The sequence below is a fragment of the Anneissia japonica genome, unplaced genomic scaffold (genome assembly GCF_011630105.1).
Source record: "Anneissia japonica isolate Jap-2015-1 unplaced genomic scaffold, ASM1163010v1 scaffold3217_len398964_cov164, whole genome shotgun sequence".
Classification (NCBI taxonomy): domain Eukaryota; kingdom Metazoa; phylum Echinodermata; class Crinoidea; order Comatulida; family Comatulidae; genus Anneissia; species Anneissia japonica.
Genome location: NW_022750884.1, coordinates 348,620 through 350,405, shown reverse-complemented (window position 1 = coordinate 350,405; position 1,786 = coordinate 348,620). Strand labels below are relative to the sequence as shown.

The 1,786-nt window shown below is 26.9% G+C and overlaps 2 protein-coding genes across 2 annotated transcripts in view; both read right to left on the bottom strand.

Moving 5' to 3' along the window:
- LOC117121555 overlaps window positions 1–803 on the bottom strand; it is a 5,225-nt gene extending 4,422 nt beyond the window's left edge. The window contains exon 1 of the mRNA XM_033266791.1: window positions 584–803. Coding sequence (XP_033122682.1) covers window positions 584–619 — 36 coding nt within the window. The 5' untranslated portion in view covers window positions 620–803. The remainder of the gene's footprint in view (window positions 1–583) is intronic.
- LOC117121554 overlaps window positions 631–1,786 on the bottom strand; it is a 9,303-nt gene continuing 8,147 nt past the window's right edge. Inside the window, exon 10 of the mRNA XM_033266790.1 lies at window positions 631–642. Within this exon, the coding sequence (XP_033122681.1) occupies window positions 631–642 (12 nt within the window). The remainder of the gene's footprint in view (window positions 643–1,786) is intronic.

The window sequence follows — 1,786 nt, the reverse complement described above, 5'->3', positions numbered from 1 at the left end:
ATATATATACATATATATATATATGTATATATATATATATATATATATATATATATATACATACATATATATATAATTTCGGCGTGAAATAATTTTCCTTATTTATATAATAATAAATATGCATTTGCAGTTATTTATAAATAATAGAATGTTAAAATAATTATTTAAAAATAAAGACTTTGAGTAAAAGTATTATTTATATAATGACTTTCGGCACTTCAATTAGGCTATTTATAAATAATGTTTTGCTACTTTAAATTATTTATAAATAATGAAAATCGCTCCCATTTATTTACATATAAATGTTAGAGGGAAAACAAATTATATGTATATAATGAAGAAAATTTGAATTATATATTAAATAATAAATTTTATGTATAAATAATGAAAGCACATTTGGCGCCTCATAGTCAGCAACATACTAACGAGAGCGCCTGACGTTATTAAGGTCTCACACCTTAGTAACAATATCCAAGGGCTGGAACTTAGCGGAAACGTATATTAGAGCGACACTATACCGGTATGTAGGTGTAAATAATAACATTTCAAAGAGTATACTCTTTGAACATATTCAACAACTTACTTGTTGTTTAATAGGCTCAATTTTTACATAAAGCATTGGTAAGATATTTACAACACCACCTGGAATAAATGCAATTCAACAATAACTTATAACGTTAATAAAGATAGCAGTTGCTATCGAAATATCAGTTCTATTTAACATTATATTTTAATAAATTTGTCTTCCGCAAGTCAACATTAGAGAAACAAATAGATAAATGATAATATTCGAGCAATGTTATTTGTTTATATGTCTTTATGGTGCTACAGTACGCAGCAAACCCAAACTTGTGATTTACTGTCATTGTTAAGCTGTGGCCTACGAAAGCCCATTAGTGCCAATAAAGTATATGTTCAGTAATCCGTAATAACGAATTACTAATTCGTAATTACGGATTACTAATCCGTAATAACGAATCAGTTAATTCGTTATTATGGGTTACTAATTCGTAATTACGAATTTTTAATCCGTAATTACGAATTAATTAATTCGTTATTACGGATTAGTAATCCGTAAAAACGAAGCTGAGAATCGCGACCTCGTTGAACACTAGCCTGGGTGCAGTAGGAAATTAGCGGGAAAAAAGTAAAGGAAAATTTATTTTTGGTTTTTCTGAATCAGTATATCATATAGTGTCTCAGAAAAAAAAAAAACATTCTTGAAGCTTTTTATAGCACTTTGAAATTTTTGACATAAAATATCCTATTTTGGACTAATTAAGATGGGGTAGGGAAATAAATGTATGTTTTTAGTTACTTTTACATGTGCCCATTTCTGGGCTCGGATAGGGGTAAATTGAAAAAAATATGGCATTATTTTAGTCACTTGTAGTTTTGCTATAAATGTGAATATTGACAATAAAACTTTTTAACTAGTTACTCTTACAATACTGTCTTTATCAAATTTAATTTAAATGATCATAGTGCAAATTTTCAAGATCTTGGCGGGAAAATGATTATTTTTGTAAGATTAGTATTATTATTATTACTATTGTTCTCAAAGTACAAAATACAATCTCATGAAAGCAATGTACACATACAGAATATATATAAGAAAGTATAATACATACTCCAAGTATTGAAATACACGCCATCGTGTTGAGATTCAATATTTCGACATTAATTATGTCATCATCAGGAATGAAAAAAAAATGAATAAATATGAATGAATATATAGATATATATATATACTTTCTCTTATACACATCTAGATGTGTATAAGAGA